Source organism: Carassius auratus, chromosome 7 (assembly GCF_003368295.1).
Source record: "Carassius auratus strain Wakin chromosome 7, ASM336829v1, whole genome shotgun sequence".
NCBI classification, from domain to species: domain Eukaryota; kingdom Metazoa; phylum Chordata; class Actinopteri; order Cypriniformes; family Cyprinidae; genus Carassius; species Carassius auratus.
Genome location: NC_039249.1, coordinates 4,997,188 through 5,017,368, shown reverse-complemented (window position 1 = coordinate 5,017,368; position 20,181 = coordinate 4,997,188). Strand labels below are relative to the sequence as shown.

Sequence of the window (20,181 nt, the reverse complement as noted above, 5' to 3'; positions counted from 1 at the left end):
AGTTCAAACAAACCAATATCCCGGAGTAATTCATGCACTCAAACAGTACACTGACTGAACTGCTGTGAAGAGAGAACTGAAGATGAACACCGAGCCGAGCCAGATAACGAACAATAGACTGACTCGTTCACTAGTGAAGAACCGTTTCTGTCAGACGCGTCCGATTCGAGAACCGAGGAGCTGATGATACTGCGCATGTGTGATTCAGAGTGAAGCAGACCGACACACAGAGCGTCTGAACTGAACTGATTCTTTTGGTGATTGATTCTGAACTGATTCTGTGCTAGTGTTATGAGCCCAGGTAAACTGAAGGCTTGAATCAAGGGCAATCATCGCAAATGACGCCATTACGTCGAGCGCAAAAGAACCAGTGAACCGTTTTCTTCAACCGGTTTATTGAATCGAACTGTCCGAAAGAACTACTGGTGATCCGAAAACCGATACAACCGGTTCTTGACTCGAGAACGAGTCAGTCTATTGTTCGTTATCTGGCTCAGCTTGGTGTTCATCACAGCAGTTCAGTCAGTGTACTGTTTGAGTGCATGCATTACTCCGGGATATTGGTTTGTTTGAACTCAGAGGGAGTGTCAGCCACATTAAAAAAGTTAACAGCTTAAGTCATTTGTGGATTAATGTGTATTGGAGATGTGAACCGGTAAAAAAGATTCAGTTCGATTTGGTGAACTGAATGATTCGTTCGCGAACCGGAAATCCAGCTGCTTTGATTTGAACTCTCTCTCACAACAGACACGGAAGAGAAGACCATGCTGAATAAAGTAGTAGTTTTTGCTAGTTTTGGACCAAAATGTATTTTCCATGCTTCAAAAAATTACAATGGACCCTCTGATCTCACATGGACTACTTTGATGATATTTTTCTTACCTTTCTGGACATGGACAGTATACCGTACACACAGTTTCAATGGAGGGACGAAGATAAAAGGAGGTCTTACATGTTTGGAACAGCATAAGGGTGAGTTATTAATGACATAATTTTCATTTTTGGGTGAACTAACCCTTTAAATCTCCCTGTTGGTTCATCCAAGTGACTTTTGAATAAGTTCACTAAAACATTCATTCACAGATTTTTTTTTTTTTGCAGGTTACACCAGTAGGTGTCAGCTGTTGTGTTATGAGTATGTCATTAAAGGTTTAGTTCACCCAAAAATGAAAATTCTGTCATTAATTACTCACCCTTGTGTTGTTGCAAACCCATAAAACCTTTGTTCATCTTTGGAACACAAATAAAAATAATTTTGATGCAATCTTAAGAGCTTGTAAGTGCTGTCTACTGAACATTAGTCTCATGCAGCCAGACCTTCAGACTGATGGCTAAAATTTGTTATTATATCATTTGTTAAATAAACTATGTTCTGTACAAAATGTTAGTGTTCGTGTCTATACATAAACAAATAAAGTAAGAAATATTAACTTTTTCATCCAAATTAATTAATAATTTGATAAAGTACTGTACATCTGTATGTCGTGCAATCAAAACTGCTTTCAGATGTATTCATCTCATCATCCTCAAGAGGAACACATACCTCATTATAATTTTTAATTTTAAAAAAAAACATGCTGGGCAGTATAGTTGATTTTTTTTATTTTTATTTTATTTTTTTATTTTTTTTCAAATTAAACAACAATGCATTTTTTCTAAAACACAGAAAGCTGCAGGCCTATATTTTTTTTTCTTGTTCGCATAAAGCAACACCCTGTAAAAAAAAGTTAGAGAACAGACAATACCATCCTTTAGAATATTGACATAACAGTTAAGGACAGGAATAATTGTAGGAATACAGACTACAATATGAACATATGAACAAAAATGGGCCCATAAAGCATTTGGACGCTTAAACCAAATGTAATATATTGTATATATAATGTATTGAATTCAATAAAATATTAAACCAAATATCATCTCCTTGAAGCTAGTGTATAATTTTTTTTTAGAACTATACTCACCATTTTTTAATTTAGTTTAAGCAGTAAAAAAGTTAATAAAAAGTTACTTTGTAATGAATGTACAATATGAAGTCACACTAACATCTGTCAACCAGGTTCCACAATACTTTTTGTCTTTACTTTTAACCATATATCATTGTATAATTTAAAAACCTAAACCTTGTATATGCCTACCATAAAATGTTCTGCAATTACTTTAATTTATTTTAAGTGTCCAAATTCAGGGCAACTGTAGATTTTACATGTAATCAAAATGATCTAATTATAATGATCTAAATGATGTCATTTAAAAAATGCAGGGACAGATTAAATATATTAATGTAGATACACCCATGTCCTTAATCTCTCAATTATGAAAGAGGCTTGGCCCAAACACAACCCCAATCACACAAGTCAGCACAAACATTATCCAGAAGATGACAGCCAGAACCTGAACACACATCAGGGTCTTCTTGTGTCTCCTCAGAACCTCAATCTCTCGATGCAGCACCCTAGGTGGGTTTACCATTTCTGTGCCTTCTCCCATCTGCTCCACCCTCAGACTAACAGTGGGCAGGATTATGAATCGGGTATCCCTCTCCCCCAGAGAGAGCACCAAGCGCTGGGTCACCGTGGCCAGCCGGGCAGACACAGACGCAGGCAGACGGAAGGTTACGGGAGGCAACTGGGCAAGAATCCGCGAGTTGCAGGGGAGAGAGTGTGCATCGCCACCCTGTAGCGGGGTGGAGTGGCGGCACAGGGGACAGGAGATTGAGGGGGCGCTGTTGGGGTCGGGCGGGTGCATAGGAGTGAGCTGGATTTTGCGGAGACATTCGGTGCAGAAAACGTGAAGGCATTCTAGCATGCGTGGGAGTTTGGAGTCCTGGTCGTACTCCTGATAGCAAACGGGACACTCCACCTCTGGAGACTCTGAAGGCACCTCAGTTTGTGCAGGCGTTGGTCGAGTCTCTGACATGATGGAGGAAACTGAGATGCCAGAGAGAATATGGCTTTTAATCTTCAGTAGGGACTTCCAGAATCGTGCTCTTCTGAAGTAACCTATAAAAAAATGGTTGATCATGTTTAATCATGTCTCATCTAGGACACAGTGATGCCACAGATGGCCACAAAGTTGAGATTAAGTTTGATTATGAGTTTGTTTCTTCCTCGGAACAGATTTGGAGAAATATATCTTTACGGAAAATGGTAAAACATGTAAAATTTGTTGAAACGTTATCTGCTTTTACAACACTTGCTCACCAAAGGATCCTCTACAGTGAATGGGTGCCATCAGAATGAGAGTTCACACAGCTGAGAAAAACATCACAATAATCCACAAGTAATCCTCATAACTTTAATCCACCAGTTAACATCTTTGTAAGTGAAAAGCTGTTTATTTGTAATAAACAAATCTATCGTTAAGGTGTTTTCACTTTAAAGCATCTTTTAGACAAAATAAAGTCTATAATCGATAATAACTCTTCCTCAAGACTATATCCCCTGTTGTCCTCTCACATCAAATTCCTGTTTTACTTGTAAGGTTCTTGTTCTGTGCATATTTCTCTCCTGATTCAGACAAGACAACTTTTTCACTGGAGAAACCAATTTTATGGGATAAGGGACTCAAGCTGCTTAAGGATAAAAATGTCTTAAGGTATTTCTTAATTACAAACAAAAAGCTTTTCATTTCACACAATGAAACATAACTCATGTCATGTGTAGTACTTGTGATGTTTTTATCAGCTGTTTGGACTCTCATTCTGATGGCACCCATTAACTACAGAGGATCCATTTGTTGAGCAAGTGATGTCAAAGCAAATAACCGTTTAACAAATATTTAAACTTTTAAGTGCTGTATGTCCTTAACCATTTTACATATAGGTATGCATTTGATGAAGAAACTCTACTTTGTATTTGCCAGATCCTGCTTAATCAGGTCTCATCTAGTTTATAAATAAGTGGAACTGACCCAGTTTCACAAGCTACTATCGCACTTCCTGTGTACGAAATCATCAAAATATTGAGAAACTGAGTCTTGACACGACACCAAAATATAAACAAAAACTTACTTAAAAGTCACATAGATCTTGTGATAATTAGTAAATGTATCTCTACACCTGCATATAAAATGAGCCACTTTTGGCACAATTTTATGATGATTTCATCAGATCTTTCATCACACACACGTTTTTAGTCTCAAATGTATATATTTTTTAATTGTTCAAGAAATATGTACACATTTATAAACAAAAAAAGTCCAAATACAGCAGGGTTTATTAAGACACTTTACTCCTAATAAACCCTGCTGTCTGTTTTCTTATTAGTGTTGCAGTTTCAATCCAACTCTCGAGTGGGCATTGTCAAAGCAACCATCACTCACAGGAGGGGCTGCCTAGCAAGCCAGGTCTCTATAGAATTAGTGACAATATTTAGTGTAAGAGAGCAAACTTGATCATTTCTTAAAATATAAGCACTGCAGATCTTAATATGCAAATTGTTTATGTATATGTTATTGCCAACTGTAGTGTCAGTTTGCAAATGTAACTGAAATACGCTACATAACATTAAACAATGCCATGCAAGTTACACAATGACATCATTGTTTTCAGAAAGAATGCATGCAAGTAACACTGTGACAATCTTTTATATTCTACACTTTAATATTTATGTAAGAAATGCAAAAGAAATAGAAATGAGTAAAAATATTCATATATCTGGGAACTCTTTGTACGGGGAGTTTTATCATTACTCTCATTCAGAGAACCAGAGCTTGGTATTCTATTAGCACCACGGTTTATAGTGTGTGAAAGAAGGATGAAAGATTGACTCACCCGCCGTTCCAGTCCAGTATTTTTCAAGGTGAAATGCTCTGTGCCCTTACAAACGTGAGTGCCGGGTCCATGCTGGGTCACTTTGTCACAGGTGAGAAGTTTGGGGAAAAAATTGTCAACTAAGCTCTGTCACCATTTAACACTGTCTGTTTATACCCTGCACGTGTTTGTTTTTGTACGTTTACCTCGGTCTCTTTTTTTCAGTCTCTTCCCTCCCGATCTCATGCTTTCTATGTCTGGGGTGGGAGCTGCTTCACTGACATTTATTGTCAAGAGATGGCTTTGTTACTAGGAGAGGGAACAGCACAAGAGCTATTGTTGCTACAGAATGCTTTCATAGAATTTGTCTTTTACACAATTTTACTATTTAATACAGTACAGTGTTATGTAAAACTTCATGTACACAAGGGTTAATATGGTTAAATAAAACTACAAATTATAAATAAAATAAACGTTAACTGAAAAAAATAATAATTTCAGCTAGTTACAAAGGCAACATTTCTCAGTGTCATTTAGTTTAGCTTTAAATACCAAAAGAAATTAACATAGTTAAAAAAATGTTGTATTTGCAGTTATCATAATTTAAGATGAAAGTTAAAAAAAATATACAACAAAATTACAATTTTAAATGAAAACAAAAATATAAAATGTTTAATATTATTAAAAACTATAATAGTATATATATCAATAATTATTAAATTACTACACTCTATAAAATGCAAGTGTCAAAAATAAAGCAATATAACTTCATTATGCAAAATTGTCAAAATTCACCCAAAAATGAAAATTCTGTCATGCCATTTTTTATTCTAAAGCGGATATGTAAAATGTCCCAGTGTTTTGTGTGTGTATGTTTTTGACTGCTCTTTTGACCGTAAAAATATAGACAAGGCAACTTTATTTATATAGCACATACACAATGCTAATTCAAAGTGCTTTACATTAAATAAAATAATCATATAAAAAAATCACAACAATAAAACAAGGAATTTAAAAACTCTGAAAATTATTTAAAAGGTTTAAACTGAATTTAAAACAGTTAAGAATAGAACATTATTAAACATAAAATATAGTGCAATCAGACATTGCACTGTGCTTATTCAATAAATGCACAACTAAACAGATGAGTTTTGAGTCTGCATTTAAAAGTGGCTAATATTTATGCACATTTGATCTCTTCTTGAAGCAGATTCCCCTTGTTTTGTGTGAACCCATGGTATTTCTAACTGACTTGATGCTAATGATCGTAGGTTTATATTCAGTGAGAAATATCTGCTATGTATTTCGGTCCTAGGCCATTGAGTGATATATAAACCAGTAGAAGTACTTTTAAAATCAATCTATCAAACTATAACTGGAAACCAGTGTAAGGACCTGAGGACTGGTGTGATATGCTCATATTTTCTGCTTCTAGTCAGAGTCCTGGCAGCAGCGTTCTGGAAGAGCTGTAGTGGTCTAATGTCTTCTTGGGAAGGCTGGTGAGGAGACCATTACAATAGTCCACCCTGCTGGTGATAAAGGCATGAATACATTTCTGGAAAACTCTTGATATGTTTTTTAGATTATAGTGTGCTTATTTAATTAATGCTTTGACATGACTACTGAAACTCAGGTCCGTCTCCAGAATCACACCAAGATTCCTGAGTTAATTTTTAGTTGTTAGACCCCTAGAGTCAAGTTATGCATTCACTTTGAGAATTCATCTTTGTTTCCAACTGCAAGGTTTTTCCTTGTTTAACTGAAAAAAATTCTGGCACATCCAACAGTTAATTTCATCAATGCATTGGCAGGGAGAGTCAATTGGGCTGTAGTCATTTAGCAATAAGGCAAGGTAAACTTGGGTATCATCTGCATACCTGTGATAGGCAATTTGGTTCTTTCTCATTATTTGACTTAGTGGGAGCATATACAGGCTAAACAAGAGCGGTGCAAGAATTGAGCCTTGTGGGACTCGCATTTAAGCGAATATCATTTATTACCTTAATGAGCGCTGCCTCTGTGCCGTGATGCGGTTGGCAATTTTTAAAAAATTGTTGAAGAAAAAAGTGTTTTCACAATTGAAAAAGATTGAAAATTTTCCAGGTATCCATTTAACTTTAAGTATTTGTTCAGCTAATTAAAGACTACCTTTAAACAATCTTGACTATAAAAGGAAAATTATATAAAATATAATTTTCCCAGAAAAAAAGTCAGTCACAGTCACAAGAACATCATGAGGGTGTTCATTGGCTGAACTATTCTTTCAAGCATGAAAGTACATGGTCCCATCATGCCAAAATTAAAAGTGGAATGTTTATCAGTCTGGAAATCCATTTCTAAATACTGTTTAAATACAGTTTGGGCATTATTATGCCAGAAAACATAGGAAAAAAAGACAAAACATTTCATAGATTGTAATTTCTTTTCCACAGACACATAATGTCTGGCACTGGAATGACAACTGTAACCTAATCCATGGAAAGTCCATGGGACACGACCGACTGGCTTGCTGGTATTGTTGCATACTGTAAGTAAATGATTAAGAGCTGTTTGGTCTACTTATTACTCACAAGACTGTGGTCATGGGTCATGGTTTGTAGCGAGTGTTTTAACTGCACGTTGAACATGGCCGGCAGTGACATCCTCAGCGTTTTTTTCCCCTTTTATTGTTGGTTTTATTTCTCAACTTCCTCTTGTTTCGTCTTGTTCACGTGTAAAACATCAGGACTCCTCTTTCAGAATTCACTGGGTAGAAACACAACAATTACATACTATCAGGCATTTCTACAACATTATAATTTTAGTCATATTCATATTAGTATTATTAAATACATGTATTCACACACAAACAAACATGAAAAGTGCCATTTGAAATTTTCTTCTAAAATGAGCATTTTTATCAGGCTCCTAAATGTATCCTCAGTAATTTCACATTAACATATGATACACTCTGCTTTGCTCTAAATGCAAAAATATCAGACAACAGAGTAAACGGATGTGTGTTCTTAACCAGAAAGTTCAAAAAGTTATGCGAAATACAAGACAATACGGGAAGCACTCTGAGGAAAGGACAACCAGCTACAGCCAGTTTAGAATCAGTGTGGCACGCCCAAGACCAAGTAAGGAAATGACGGGGAGGGAGAACGAGGGGGAGAGGGCATTCTGGGAAATCTCACAGTGGGGTAGAGTGGGTTTTGTTTGGATTAGGCTAATAAGTGCAGCACAGCTCGGGCGTATTGTATTTCCCTTGCTGTAATCACTGTTTATTTAAAAAAAAAAAACAGTTGTTTCCTCCAAACTTACATAGAAAACACTTGTTTCAAAAATGTACATATAGGCAAGATAGAAAAAAGGGTCATTGTAAAATATGTAATATTTTCACAGGCTTTCTGTACAAATGTCAAAAAACAAAAACAAAATGTAATTCTGAGATTGAAAAGTTTTAATGTCAACCTAAATCTTAAACCCCCAAAAAAACGAATTTCCCAAAAAACATTTTTTACTTAGAATTAATTAAATATTACATTACTTTAACTACATTGTTAAAGGGGTCATGATCTGGCTTTTAGTATAATAGGCCTATATATATATATATATATATATATATATATATATATATATATATATATATATATATATATATATATATATATATATATATATATATATATAGTGCAGTTGTCCAAGGTACACTTATAATGTTATCAAGATTTTTACATTAAAAAAAAAAACAATTTAGAATAGTTTTTTTTTTTTTTTTTACTGTTTTTGCCCCTCGTAAATTTGTTTTTAGTTTTTAGACTAACGGGAAAGTTCTTTAGAGTTCTTACATGATATTTGTATAGTACAATGACCTCTTATATGTCAAAAGATCAAGGGAATTTGTTTTCTCAGTTCACGACCCCTTTAAAAAAGGGAATTTAAATAAACCGGGAGTCACTTGACACTGATTTACTACATTTACCGTAATGTAATAGCCCTGCGTAACAGTAAATTCAATGACACCTACGCACACATGCAGGTTTCATTTTCCCCTAAATCTAACATACTTGGCAAAATCAGTGCATGGGGAATTCCTGTTTTGATTTTATAAATACAAACAACTACTATATGTATATTAGGTTAAACCTTTTAAATAAAGAAGTATGTCTACAGTAAGAGATGGAGGCCTACAGTAAGACACGTAGGCCAGTATGATTTAACTTCGGGTGATGTTAAGTCATGCATGACATCACAGTGTTTACAAACGATGACATCACTTGTTTAAAAATCCAAATCCTGTTGCTATAGACACTTTGGCCGAGAACGAAAGGAACCCAGACAACTCCCTCTTACGTACTTTCAGTCGATCCGCCTTCTCTAACTTGCCTATATAAGATTCCTCAGCATGCACCACCAACATTTTACTACAAACCACTTTAAGAGTTGGCAAGAAGAGAGAAGCAAGCAAACAAACAGCGGGACAACATGTTTCCAGAAACGGAGTGCGGAATCTGCTACCGAACTTACAACCTTGGTCGGCGGTGTCCTCGACAGCTGAGCTGCAAACACTCGTTTTGCGAGAGCTGCCTGGTGACGCTCTGGCGGTCCGCGGAGAACCCTGAGCCCCGGTTAATGTGTCCGCTTTGCCGTCACTCCACGCCGCTGGCGGAGGACAAAATCCAAGAGAGTCTGCCGGTAGACGAGGACATTTTTGAGCGGCTTGTAACCGCGGGCTGCGCGGAGGAATGTGAGGAAGACGACGAAGACACCGAGGAGCCCAAACAGGACACTGTCATCCCACCAAAAGAAGACGTTTCACCCTCGCCAAGATCGCGTAAAAGACGCCTGATGAAATGCATAAGGCGCCTGTGCCAGAAATTCACCGGGGCTGAACGGAGAAGTGAGTATTTCATCTCGTGACAACTAGCACGTGCGTTTGAACGGCTTTAATACATGAATTGAGTCCTTAAACAACTGATTAACATGTGTCACTTGTGTTTTCAGATTGTATGACTGATGAAGACCTCAGGGACCTGGCAATGATGTCCTGCTACATGATGTGAAAGACCAGTGTCACTCAAATGATCTGAACGCCTAAAGATGTACCCACACATGATTTAAGGGAGCAGATGGAATCATTTAAGAATCATCTAATGGAAAACACTGGTTTGCTGCTGAACTGAACATTTGGGTGGATGTGTCCCCTCACGTGTTTGAGGGTGTCACGGTTCTGGACGGCAGTCCCAGTGGAAAGATATGGATGACATGTGTTTATATGCTGAAGCTGTGGAATGTCAGAGCCTGGGAAACAGGAGAGGACTGTTTGCCTTTGGGCGTGACTCGTTGCCATAACAAAAATGTAGGACTGTTCCAGAGAAACCTATAAACAGCACACAAACAAAAACAAGTCTTTTTTTTTTTTTTTTTTTACTGAACCATGCTGCCTAATAGATTATTTGTTTTAGGCCAGTATATTTTTGGTGCCGTTTCTTTCCTGTTACAAAATCACTGAGAACATACTCCACCAGTTTCTCCTTTTTGAAATATTGTAACTTAATGATATTTAAGAATTTCTATGAAATATTACTTGTATTTATTGTCTATTAAGTTTAATTATAAGAAGTTTTTAGTGTTCCGTTTGTATCAAATTAAAGATGTATTTGTCATGTCGTGATCACAAATTAATTGTATATGTATTTAAATATATTTTCCATTTTTTTTCAAGAAGAAAATATATAATGACTGTATACTATGTTTGTATAAAATAAAGTTTTTTATAATTTTTATGACAAGATTAGCACACTGTCTTTTTTTATTTTTTAAAACTCTCTATAAGCAAAGGCGGAGTCACACATTTTCATCATAATTTAAGAACTAATACGAATGCAAGATTTTGTATGTGCAAAATTTTGTATGCTTCGTGTTGAACGCATTCAGGTGAACCTCATCAGTGATCACCATTACGCTGATCATCAATATTAGCATTTCAGTGAGCCCAAATGAAAAGGGTAATTTGGACCAGGTGTAACAAAAACTTTGTGTGGCACAGAGCAAGTGCGTTACTCCTTGAAACATGTCTCTTCAACACGGTAAGCAGTAAGCATTCAGGCCTTCAATTTAACAATACCATTACATTTTTTTACAGACTGGTTTTGGTTGGTTTTATTCTTTCTGTTGTTGGATGTGGGCCTGAAATGTCAATAGGTAATATGCCGTTTTTATTCTATAAATATTTAGAACAGTTATGTGTGACCAAAGAAGTCAAAACTGTATTCTTGTCCTTTGGGTGTTTTTCATATATATATTGCATTATGTGTACAAATAAATGGGATTTAAGTCTTCTGCCATTTACATTTATAAAATAACTAAATATATTGTTGGCTCATCACCAATGCCTTTAGGAGATGTCACGGATGATTCAAAGATCAAAATACAAGTGCTGGAAAGTTTCAAAAGTGTAAATCCACCCATTCAAAATCCAGTTAGAGGCAGTCTTCAAAGGAACGTAGAACAAAAAAAAAAATCCAAGCTTCGGGTTACCTGATACAATAGCTTCTGCAGATGTTATCTATTCAGACCCAAATAAAGTCCAGTCCAATATCAGAAATAATCCTGTTGTAAGTGCCAAATTTAATGATGAAAATGATGCCAAAAGAAGCTATGCTTTCCGAACAGTCCAACAGGAACAAAATCCCTTAGACGTTAAAGGGAGCCAAATTAGCTCTAGTGATTTTAATTTGGCCCCAAGGCTGGTGAGGAAAAAAGGTGGAACGCATGCAGCAAATGTGCATAGCTCTAGATCAGGCTCATTTGGATATCAACATATCTCTAAATCAGAAATGCACTCAGACAGTTCACAACCATTAGGACTCAATGAACCTTATTTTGAGGGAAAATATTCCAACTAATTATGTCTAGAAGATCAACTGTGAACCATAATATCAGGCACAAAAGTGATGGAAACAGGCTGCTGGAACATTTTCTTCAAAACAATGGCCAGAATCAGAAAGTGCTGAGGAGAGTCGTATCGGCAAACACATCTCCCTCAATTATAATGGCAAATCAACAAAAGAGCCAACCATTGCCACAAGCTTTTCCTGCTGGGACTGGAATCCTTTCTCAAATTTCCCATGAGAATATGAGGGACATAGCTTTTCCCAAGGTGTTCAAACCTCCAACAATCCCAACACCAATATCTCCTGCGTTTAAGAGATCAAATTCAAATGGAGTTCATAGCATCCTTCCATTTAAAAAAAAAAAATATCTCAGATGTTTTCTTCTCGGCATGATCACGTCAAGCTATCTAATTCTGAAAGGTTTGCCAATCCAAAAGAAAATCTGCAACACCGTTTTGAATATGGAAATACAAAATCAGCTGTGAGCAGCCACACCCTCAAGAGCATTTAGTTGACACAAAAGGGTTACCAAAATAGGAGACAAAGTAGTCAGAATATTGTGCCCATTCAAAACTTTCACAATCAAAAGAAGTATGATAATTTGGCTGCAGTTATATCTGCCATCAGGCCTTCAGTGACCAATAACGCCCACTCTTACTTCCTATCAGATGAAAACCATGGCCTCCAGATGTCTGCGCTACTCAAATGGTCAAAACAACACACAGATGTGACCGCACGAATGCAGTCTGCAAAGAACAACATGTTATTTTCAGGATGTGATAAAAATAATCTACCAGACCCTAGAAATCATTCATTGGGGAAGCCAAGTCAGCATAATGCCAAGAATAGGACACATCTGAATTCCTTCGGCCAATGTACCATACAATCGTTATCCATTAAACATTATCCTGCGCTAATTCTTGTGCCGGGTCACAGAGTGAAGAGTCACGTCCACAGCGTTAACCCATCTGTGTCTGGCACTAACTTCTAAAAAGCCATATGGTTTTAAAGGTTTCACATTTGTCCCTACATTGCAGATCAAAAGCCCCTCTTAAAGGGATAGTTCACCCATAAATCTAAATTATGTCATTAATAACTCACCCTCATGTCGTACCAAACCCGTGAGACCTCCGTTCATCTTCGGGACACAGTTTAAGATATTTTAGATTTAGTCCGAGAGCTCTCAGTCCCTCCATTGAAGCTGTGTGTACGGTCTACTGTCCATGTCCAGAAAGGTAAGAAAAACATCATCAAAGTAGTCCATGTGACATCAGAGGGTCAGGTAGAATTTTATGAAGCATCGAAAATACATTTTGGTCCAAAAAAAGCAAAACTATGACTTTATTCCACATTGTCTTCTCTTCTGTGTCTGTTGTCGCTTATGAAACAAAAATATATTGCAGTATATTAGAAAATATAATGTAATATATTAGGCATATATTCTTATATATATAGTTATTTTTTCAAATATATTGAAAGCGGCAATCATTTGTATATTTTGCAATATATTATATAATATATGTGTCATCAATATATTATTAAATGTATTCAAATGTATAAAATATTAGAAATAAAAAGGGAAAATAATATATTACAATATATCACAATATATTTTAAGAAATATATTGGTAAATATATTTTCCTTTCGTAAGGGGTGAGGGAGAGTTAAAAACAAAGCAGTTCAATGGTATCCGGTTCGCGAACGAGTCCTTCGATGTAACCGGATCTTTTTGAACCAGTTCACCAAATCGAACTGAATCGTTTGAAACGGCTCTCGTCTCCAATACGCATTAATCCACAAATGACTTAAGCTGTTAACTTTTTTAATGTGGCTGACACTCCCTCTGAGTTCAAACAAACCAATATCCCGGAGTTATGCATGCACTCAAACAGTACACTGACTGAACTGCTGTGAAGAGAGAACTGAAGATGAACACCGAGCCGACCCAGATAATGAACAATAGACTGACTCATTCACGAGTGAAGAACCGTTTCTGTCAGACGCGTCCGATTCGAGAACCGAGGAGTTGATGATACTGCGCATGTGTGATTCAGAGTGAAGCAGACCGACACAGTGTCTGAACTGAACTGATTATTTTGGTGATTGATTCTGTGCTAGTGTTATGAGCCCAGGTAAACTGAAGGCTTGAATCAAGGGCAATCATCGCCAAAGACGCCATTACGTCGAGCGCAAAAGAACCAGTGAACCGTTTTCTTCAACCGGTTTATTGAATCGAACTGTCCGAAAGAAGTACTGGTGATCCGAAAACCGATGCAACCGGTTCTTGACTCATGAATGAGTCATTATCTGGCTCTGCTCGGTGTTCATCTTCAGTTCTCTCTTCACAGCAGTTCAATGAGTTATTAATGACATAATTTTGGTCTTCATCTAATGTGTAATATGCCCCTGCTTGTCCACATACCGCCCAAAGTGCACTCGCTCAAAAAAACCCTTGATGCGTGACAGCTACAAAAAAAATGCTTTTCCAGTTCAAGGACATTGAATCAAGCCAAAAAAAAAGAACAACCTTATTGGGATAAGACAGATTTTTTTGATAATGGACCTCAACGTGAAACCATCTCTTCTACTGAAGGTGCAAGTAACCCGATATCTGATGCTCTAAAGCACCATGTTGTTAGAGGTCAAGCTGTAGCAATGAAAACATCCATCAGTGGCACAAATACTACAAATAATGGAGCTGTTGACGAAGTTCAGGCAAAAACATCTCCGAGGTGGAATTCAAGTATCCAAGATCAATTCCCAACAGTGCCATTCTCAAATGCCATTTTTGTAGGATCCAAAGCATCCATAAAATCTAGTCATAACAGTCCCACATCAGAGCTAATTATACCAATTCATAAGTCGTCTTTTATGAACAAAGTGACTGGATATCCTCAAATACAAAATGCTGGTATCCAGCCCCTTCGCAGGTATAACTTGAAGGAACATGAAGGTGTGTTAAATCCAACAAAGTAAATTAAAGACACAAACTCTGCTGATATAACACAATCAAATATTGCTGAAAATTATAGTCCCATAATATTGTGACTGACCGGCAGCTTTGTGATTGGTAGGCAAGTTGAAGACCATTCAGACAACCAGAACACTATCCCATCCTCTCATTCTGCAATTTGATATCAGATTCAGCAGATCTATAATAGTCACAAAACGAATAGCTCTGCAAAGCTCACTTTCCAGTCACCTATGCACAGATCTGCTATGAAACCTTCTGGCAAAGCTAACATCCTACAAGCTAATGCAGCTTCAGACTGGAGGAACGAAACGTCTCAAATCTCAGCAGCAGATATCAACCTCAGGGCTGTCGGTGTGTTCCAGGCTTTAAGACATTAATACATTTGATAAAACCCCAACCAAACCTGACCTTAAAGGGTTAGTTCGCCCAAAAATGAAAATTATGTCATTAATAACTCACCCTTATGCTGTTCCAAACATGTAAGGGCTCCTTTTATCTTCAGAACACAGTTTAAGATATTGTAGATTTAGTCCGAGAGCTCTCAGTCCCTCCATTGAAGCTGTGTGTACGGTATACTGTCCATGTCCAGAAAGGTAAGAAAAACATCATCAAAGTAGTCCATGTGACATCAGAGGGTCCGTTGGAATTTTTTGAAGCATCGAAAATACATTTTGGTCCAAAAATAGCAAAAACGATGACTTCATTCAGCATGGTCTTCTCTTCCGTGTCTGTTGTGAGAGAGAGTTCAAATCAAAGCAGCTGGATTTCCGGTTCGCGAACGAATCATTCAGTTCACCAAATCGAACTGAATCGTTTTAAATGGTTCAGATCTCTAATACGCATTAATCCACAAATGACTTAAGCTGTTAACTTTTTTTAATGTGGCTGACACTCCCTCGGAGTTCAAACAAACCAATATCCCGGAGTAATTCATTGACTCAAACAGTACACTGACTGAACTGCTGTGAAGAGAGAACTGAAGATGAACACCGAGCCGAACCAGATAACGAACAATAGACTGACTCATTCACGAGTGAAGAACCGGTTGTATCGGTTTTCGGATCACCAGTAGTTCTTTCGGACAGTTCGATTCAATAAACAGGTTGAAGAAAACGCTTCACCGGTTCTTTTGCGCTCGACGTAATGGCGTCATTGGCGATGATTGCCCTTGATTCAAGCCTTCAGTTTACCTGGGCTCATAACACTAGCACAGAATCAGTTCAGAATCAATCACGAAAATAATCAGTTCAGTTCAGACGCTCTGTGTGTCGGTCTGCTTCACTCTGAATCACACATGCGCAGTATCATCAGCTCCTCGGTTCTCGAATCGGACGCGTCTGACAGAAACGATTCTTCACTCGTGAATGAGTCAGTCTATTGTTCGTTATCTGGCTCGGCTCGGTGTTCATCTTCAGTTCTCTCTTCACATCAGTTCAGTCAGTGTACTGTTTGAGTGCATGCATTACTCCGGGATATTGGTTTGTTTGAACTCAGAGGGAGTGTCAGCCACATTAAAAAAGTTAACAGCTTAAGTCATTTGTGGATTAATGCGTATTAGAGATGTGAACCATTTAAAACGATTCAGTTCGATTTGGTGAACTGAATGATTCGTTCGCGAACCGGATATCCAGACTGCTTTGATTTGAACTCTCTCTCACAACAGACACGGAAGAGAAGACAATGCTGAATAAAGTCATAGTTTTTGCTATTTTTGGACCAAAATGTATTTTCGATGCTTCATAAAATTACAATGGACCCTCTGATGTCACATGGAGTACTTTGATGATGTTTTTCTTACCTTTCTGGACATGGACAGTATACCGTACACACAGCTTCAATGGAGGGACTGAGAGCTCTCGGACTAAATCTAAAATATCTTAAACTGTGTTCCGGAGATAAAAGGAGGCCTTACATGTTTGGAACAGCATAAGGGTGAGTTATTAATGACATAATTTTCATTTTTGGGCGAACTAACCCTTTAACATGTCTTCAACAAAATCAGGCCTAAATGCTTATAAACCAGTTCAGATATAGCAGTTAATGCCTCCTTCACAAATGTCCAACCACATCAAACCAAGAAGTGGATCTCGAAAAGTGATCAGAACAGCACTCACTCAACATCAGTGATGGAGGCAAGTTTTAAAAAGCTGTTTTTTGTCAGTTCCACTATGATCTCAGCCTTACATAATGAAATGTATGAAAATGTAATGGATTTACGTGTCCGTGAGCTTAAGCCAACAGCTGCTTATGAGTCACAGCTGGATCCTGGGAATCACCACACCTACAGCAAAGGATATTGATGCATTTTATGTGGGAACATTTGATACCCAATTTGCAGGACGAAATGACCTCAAGTTGAGATCTGCCTCTTCAAATTTTCTGTTGTGTGCATTCCAATGGTAGCCGTCATTAACAACCACAAACTGCAATGTGAGGCGTTTTCTCTTTTGTAGATAAATGGTGCCAGATCTGTCCTTGCATTAATTTGCATTTGTGAGTTCTGAGTTTCACAGTTTGTTCTTTACTTCCCTCTGATAACTTTTTTTTCCAGCAATATATTATTAAGATGTCAAATTTTATTACAGTAAACCTTGCATCCAAATGTAGCTCTTTGTTAATGAACATAAATCATGAAATCAGTTTACTGATGTGAGGATGGGTTCAGACATGCAAGCACAATTTGTTTCCTTCTTGCTGATTACTGTTTCTCTATAGAATAGTGGATTTGATTTTGAGTTTGCTGTAAATCCCACTGAAAAACTATGACTTGATTATTCAGGCCAATAGAAAGCTATTTAAAACTTAATCGCTTAATTTTATGTTTTTTTCTGAAATATGCAGACATTTTAACATGGCAATAGGTCTTTCTATAGGTCATTCCTGTTGTGCAGTAACTTTTGAACTCTGAACTTGTAAGTTAATTAATATTTTAAATTGAGAAAGTATTTATATAAAAGTGAATAACAGAGTTTCTGGTTAAATTGTTATGTTACTATAATCTGACTTCACACAGTGCCAACAAAAAGAACAGGACCGAAATAAGGACCACATTAACTATACCCAAGAGTTAGTTTATGAGTTTGTTTTTAACTGAAGATGTCAGCTTGGTTTAATGTGATTCTAAATTTATTGCTAAAACGTACTTGCATGTGTGCTGTTATTTTTCCCACCAAAACAATGTCACTTCCTGTGGTTTGATGTCATTGAGATGTCATTTGAGACTGGTCTTTTGTGTTTAAAGAGAAATTTAAGTACATGGGTTATAAACTATATTCCCAAGTGAACATGCTTTGTTAAAACATTTAGATAAAAGAAAATAATAAACAAGTTGCAACATCCGCTCCAATGAAAAGCTTCTGACAAATATTGGGGACTCAAACCATGCACACAGCCTTGTAAGTGAGCATCAGAATTTTAAACCAACCCTAAACCTAATAGGAAGCCAATGCAGACTCCAAGATAGGAGTGATATGATCTCTTACCCTTGTTGTAGGTCGGATTCTAGCAGCAGAATTTTGCTTTTACTGAAGTTTAATGAGTTCACCATTACAACACAATATGATGACACGAGAAAAAGATAAATAAGCACTTTAACGAAGTCAAGAAACGATAGAGCCGATAAAAACGAAATAATTTTAACCCCTTTTAACACGTCAACAATATGTTAGGAAGGTCGGTCCAAAGTATTTTCACAGTGCGTTTTCTACAGATGACCGCCAGATGGAGTGTGTGCTCTGTCAAAATGATTTCAAAGGGTTCTTCGAGTTCACTGTGGAGTTATTTTTTTCTTTAATTAGGACTGAACTGCCAAAAGACACTACCTGGAAAGGCATGTGTATTTGCGCGAGCTTGCAATGTACGCACACAACTATTACTCTGAACTATTTTGCAAAAAGCCTAGTAGAACTACTTTAACAGTGTATTAAAAAATGACAAAATTCTAATATGACTTTATTCATAAATTTGTATTACTCAGTTACTTTATTACTTCATTTGAATGAATCTCCATGTTAAACAAATAATTAGTTTCTGATCACAAACATAATCCTTAATAAGAGAGTCTTAAAGTCTTGCTGCTACAATGGCGTACTATCAAAGCAGTAACTGCCACATTTCTAAGAATGACCCTTTTCCCAATAGACGGGCCTATGCAAAAAATCCCCCCGTCTACGCCCCATCCACACTGACCCAGCATGAGGCCAGGACACAGAAAAAAAAAGTCTTTCTGTCAATCATGACGACATACATTGTACAATGCATTACCACACCTCCCCCCAGAAATGCTTTGAAAATGGAACATTCCACTTCCAAGAAGTTTGAAGTGGGAATCTGAAGCTTTTTTCATGTAAAAGCTGTAAAATGTAAAAAAAAATAAAAATAAAAAGGGCTAGTTAAGTAGCTTAGAGGTGGATCAAAAGACAAAAAAATGGAAAAACGCCTGTGTCTGCGTGAACATGTTGCATTCTGTCGTTTTCTCACCCAAGTCTCCTTGTTTCCGTCCCTCCCTCTTTCTCTTTTGGGCTGCGGGGGAATTCTGTAGCATGTGTCTATGGGTTCTCAGGCAGCTCTTGGGGAAAATAAAATATGGAGGCCCCGCAGCGCTGTGACCCCTCCCCGCTCTCTCCCCGCTCTGCTATTCACACTCTGTACAGATAGTCTTTAGGGTGCTGCTAGGGTACAGGGAGCCTTTTTGTTTTCGGATGTGAAGCCAGCTTCTGAGCTTCAGTCTCGAGCATTCAGACAGAACCTCCAAATCTCATCTGAGCTTCAAAAGAAACCTCAGTTAGACTCTCTAGGCCAGATTCACTATCAAAAAAACATACTAAATATGGCCACATTTCTTGGGCGAATGGGAACTAAAGATACATGGAGTGAAAGAGACTGGCAAGAAAAAAGGGTTCGAAAGAAAGCTGTTTTTGTTTAGCGATAATGACAGGGTATTAAAATGCATTAAAACATAATTACCCTCCATGCTGTGGGCGATGAGTACACACAGCAAAACTACTGTTTCCCATCGACCCGCGTCTGCTGAACTTTGGTTGGACCCTCCACTCAAACGACTGAGCGATCAATGAGGCTTGTGGATTAAACTCATTACTGACTGCAACTGTGCCACATTTGAATCTGTGAGGACAGGAGAGGACTGTAAGAGAGAACACATACAGAGCTAGCTTGTGATAACCAAGACTAGTATTGTGTCACGATCTCTCATGAGCACATACTCACTGGACTTCCTGTCTTGCTGAGCCAAAAGGGAAGTAATAAAGCAGGAAGACTTCCTGCTGTATCGCTCAGCTGTAAGAGTGTGTGTTGGCTGTTAGCAGCCATATAAAATTATAAGGTGAAAGTAACTTATTTGATGCAGAACAAAACTGGTTTTGGACAAGTGATGATTTGAAATAAATTATGTCTGCTGAGTATTTTTTTAACAGCATTTATTGATACTGTTGGTGTAAGACTACACGAACACAGTGAGTTTTTACAAAAACATTAAGCTCAGTTGTTTCCAGCAGTTAATAATAATCAATAATAATAATAATGACAATAATATTCATTAATATCAGAATATTAAAAT

General features: G+C 37.3%; 2 protein-coding genes across 6 annotated transcripts; one reads left to right on the top strand and one right to left on the bottom strand.

Annotated features, from left to right (window-relative positions):
* Positions 1-1,603: 1,603 nt before the first annotated feature.
* On the bottom strand, positions 1,604-19,814 carry si:ch73-335l21.2 (RING finger domain-containing protein). Of its 5 annotated transcripts, XM_026266788.1 has the most exons (7): positions 19,572-19,814; positions 19,086-19,366; positions 7,324-7,498; positions 6,149-6,282; positions 4,960-5,062; positions 4,775-4,854; positions 1,604-3,002 (listed from the first exon to the last, which is right to left on the bottom strand). In XM_026266788.1, exon 7 carries the CDS (start codon positions 2,917-2,919, stop codon positions 2,311-2,313), a length of 609 nt encoding a protein of 202 aa, XP_026122573.1. In that variant the 5' UTR covers positions 2,920-3,002; positions 4,775-4,854; positions 4,960-5,062; positions 6,149-6,282; positions 7,324-7,498; positions 19,086-19,366; positions 19,572-19,814; the 3' UTR covers positions 1,604-2,310. The 5 variants fall into 5 exon arrangements, with proteins under 5 accessions (XP_026122573.1, XP_026122570.1, XP_026122572.1 ...); XM_026266785.1 differs by lacking the exon at positions 19,086-19,366; XM_026266787.1 differs by lacking the exon at positions 19,086-19,366 and having other exon boundaries at positions 6,149-6,279.
* si:ch73-335l21.4 (E3 ubiquitin-protein ligase RNF182) lies at positions 9,137-9,812 on the top strand. Its single transcript, XM_026266791.1, has 2 exons — positions 9,137-9,635; positions 9,740-9,812. Exons 1-2 carry the CDS (start codon positions 9,221-9,223, stop codon positions 9,796-9,798), a joined length of 474 nt encoding a protein of 157 aa, XP_026122576.1. The 5' UTR covers positions 9,137-9,220; the 3' UTR covers positions 9,799-9,812.
* Positions 19,815-20,181: the final 367 nt, after the last annotated feature.

Bases quoted from the DNA above. Each gene is read 5' to 3' on its own strand.
- si:ch73-335l21.2 (XM_026266788.1), bottom strand. From the start codon at position 2,919: ATGTCAGAGACTCGACCAACGCCTGCACAAACTGAGGTGCCTTCAGAG.
- si:ch73-335l21.4 (XM_026266791.1), top strand. From the start codon at position 9,221: ATGTTTCCAGAAACGGAGTGCGGAATCTGCTACCGAACTTACAACCTT. The intron at 9,636-9,739 runs GTGAGTATTTCA...TTGTGTTTTCAG, and splicing joins CACCGGGGCTGAACGGAGAA to ATTGTATGACTGATGAAGAC.